This window comes from Anarrhichthys ocellatus, unplaced genomic scaffold (genome assembly GCF_004355925.1).
Source record: "Anarrhichthys ocellatus isolate YVR2014 unplaced genomic scaffold, GSC_Weel_1.0 scaffold52, whole genome shotgun sequence".
Lineage (NCBI taxonomy): Eukaryota > Metazoa > Chordata > Actinopteri > Perciformes > Anarhichadidae > Anarrhichthys > Anarrhichthys ocellatus.
The window spans coordinates 2,405,969-2,407,767 of NW_022280082.1; the positions used below are offsets into that span (position 1 = coordinate 2,405,969).

A 1,799-nucleotide genomic window follows, 5' to 3' on the forward strand; every position below is an offset into this window, starting at 1 on the left:
GTGTGTGTGTGTGTGTGTGTGTGTGTGTGTGTGTGTGTGTGTGTGTGCGCGCATTTATGACTGTGCTGTACAATGCCACTGCAGGTCTGAACACGCCAGGGTCACGAAATTATGATCGCATAGCCAATCCCAGTATCTGTGGAAACCAAAAACATTAGAACCTGTTCATCCGTCTCCCCCCCTTCCTCCCTCCCTCCCACTCGCTGTTCTGCTCTCTCTCGTTCTCTCTCCCCTTGTGGGTGTCTTGGCTAAAAGCCTGCACCCAAACCTTCAAGAATGACTGGTTCGGTCTGTGTTGACACCTGATGAGTTAAAGAGTGGGCCAAGTTCTTTATGCACTCTGTAAAGAGATGATTAAGGAGTAGTTTAGAAATAGACAGGTTATTGTGCTCGTATTTACCTTTCTATTATCTTACACTATTCTTTTTCACACAGCCTCCACCTCTTTCTCGAATGTATCTTTCATGTCTCTCTCTCTCTCTCTCTCTCTCCGTGTCTGCAGTGTTTACAGCAGTGAGGAGGATGAGGACGAGACCGAGATGTACGACCACGATTATGATGGATCGCTGGCCAAGGCAGGGAAACGGCACCTCGGCAAAACTCGCTGGACGCGAGAAGAGGTACACACCCAAAACACCGACAACACTTCAAAACCCTACTGTGCAATACAAACGACACCGCTGAGCTCAGGTGTTGGGTAGAAAATTGCTTCAGAAGAGAACACGTCCCAGGAACCTGGGAACTTTTCTTTTTATACTTGTCTGGTGTAACCACATTCACAGACTATTATGTTATCATTGCTGGGGGTGATGTTCATAGCAGGGATGCATGTCGAACAAACTGCAATATGTTTTCTCTTCTTTTTTTTCCAGGATGAGAAGTTAAAGAAACTCGTTGAGCTTCATGGATCAGAAGACTGGAAGCCTATTGCAAGCTTACTAACTGTAAGTAAGGAGGCCCGTGCATGCATGCATGCATGCATGCATGCACGCACACGCGTGCAAAATAAGCTCCCATAGTGTGATTACTAATCATCTGCTCTCTGACCGACCAGAATCGTACAGATGTGCAGTGCCAGCACAGGTGGCAGAAGGTTCTCAACCCAGAGCTCATCAAAGGGCCGTGGACCAAAGAGGAGGACCAGAGGGTAAGAAAACAGCCTTTTGGAACTTCACATAATGGTGCAGAACGACTTAATGTTGGAGCAAAGTAGGAGACAGGCATCCTCCAGGGTTAAAACAAACCATCTGTAGCAACCTCTTGGCTGCTGTTGCACAGGTTTAGTTTCCCAAAAAAGTTGCCGTTACTCAACGAGTGACATGCTCAGTCTCTTAAAAGCCTGTGAAGTATTTGTTGAACTAGTCCATCGGGGTTATATTTCCACCCAGATGCCGCTGTAATGATTAGCAGAGTGGCTAACGTTCCGCTGGAAACTCCCTCTCTGCTCACCAGCAGGTGTTCTCGATCACCTCCACAAGTGGAAAGATAAAGAAAGAGCGGAGGAGGGAGAAGCATTCACTGACACAATGTTCTGAGATTTTTCTGGGTAACTAACAAGTTTCTTTCTTGTCATTTTCTCTCCTATCTCTTCTACCTCTCATATACCTATGATTTATTTCTTTACTTCTCCCTCTCCTCCCTGTCATTGCTCCTTCCTCTTTTCTCTCACCCCTTCACTGCCATTTACTTCTCTTCCTTTTCAACGCTCTTCCTCCTCGCCTCTTGTCTTTCCTCTTTCCCCACTCCCTTCCCCACACACACACACACACACACACACACACACACACACACACACACAC

The 1,799-nt window shown here is 46.7% G+C and overlaps 1 protein-coding gene across 3 annotated transcripts in view; it reads left to right on the forward strand.

Annotated features, from left to right (window-relative positions):
* myb (v-myb avian myeloblastosis viral oncogene homolog) overlaps positions 1-1,799 on the forward strand; it is a 9,160-nt gene that overhangs the window by 1,722 nt on the left and 5,639 nt on the right. For all 3 annotated transcript variants that reach the window (XM_031870478.1, XM_031870477.1, XM_031870476.1), the window contains exons 2-4: positions 503-620; positions 873-944; positions 1,055-1,147. In XM_031870478.1, coding sequence (XP_031726338.1) covers positions 503-620; positions 873-944; positions 1,055-1,147 — 283 coding nt within the window. The remainder of the gene's footprint in view (positions 1-502; positions 621-872; positions 945-1,054; positions 1,148-1,799) is intronic.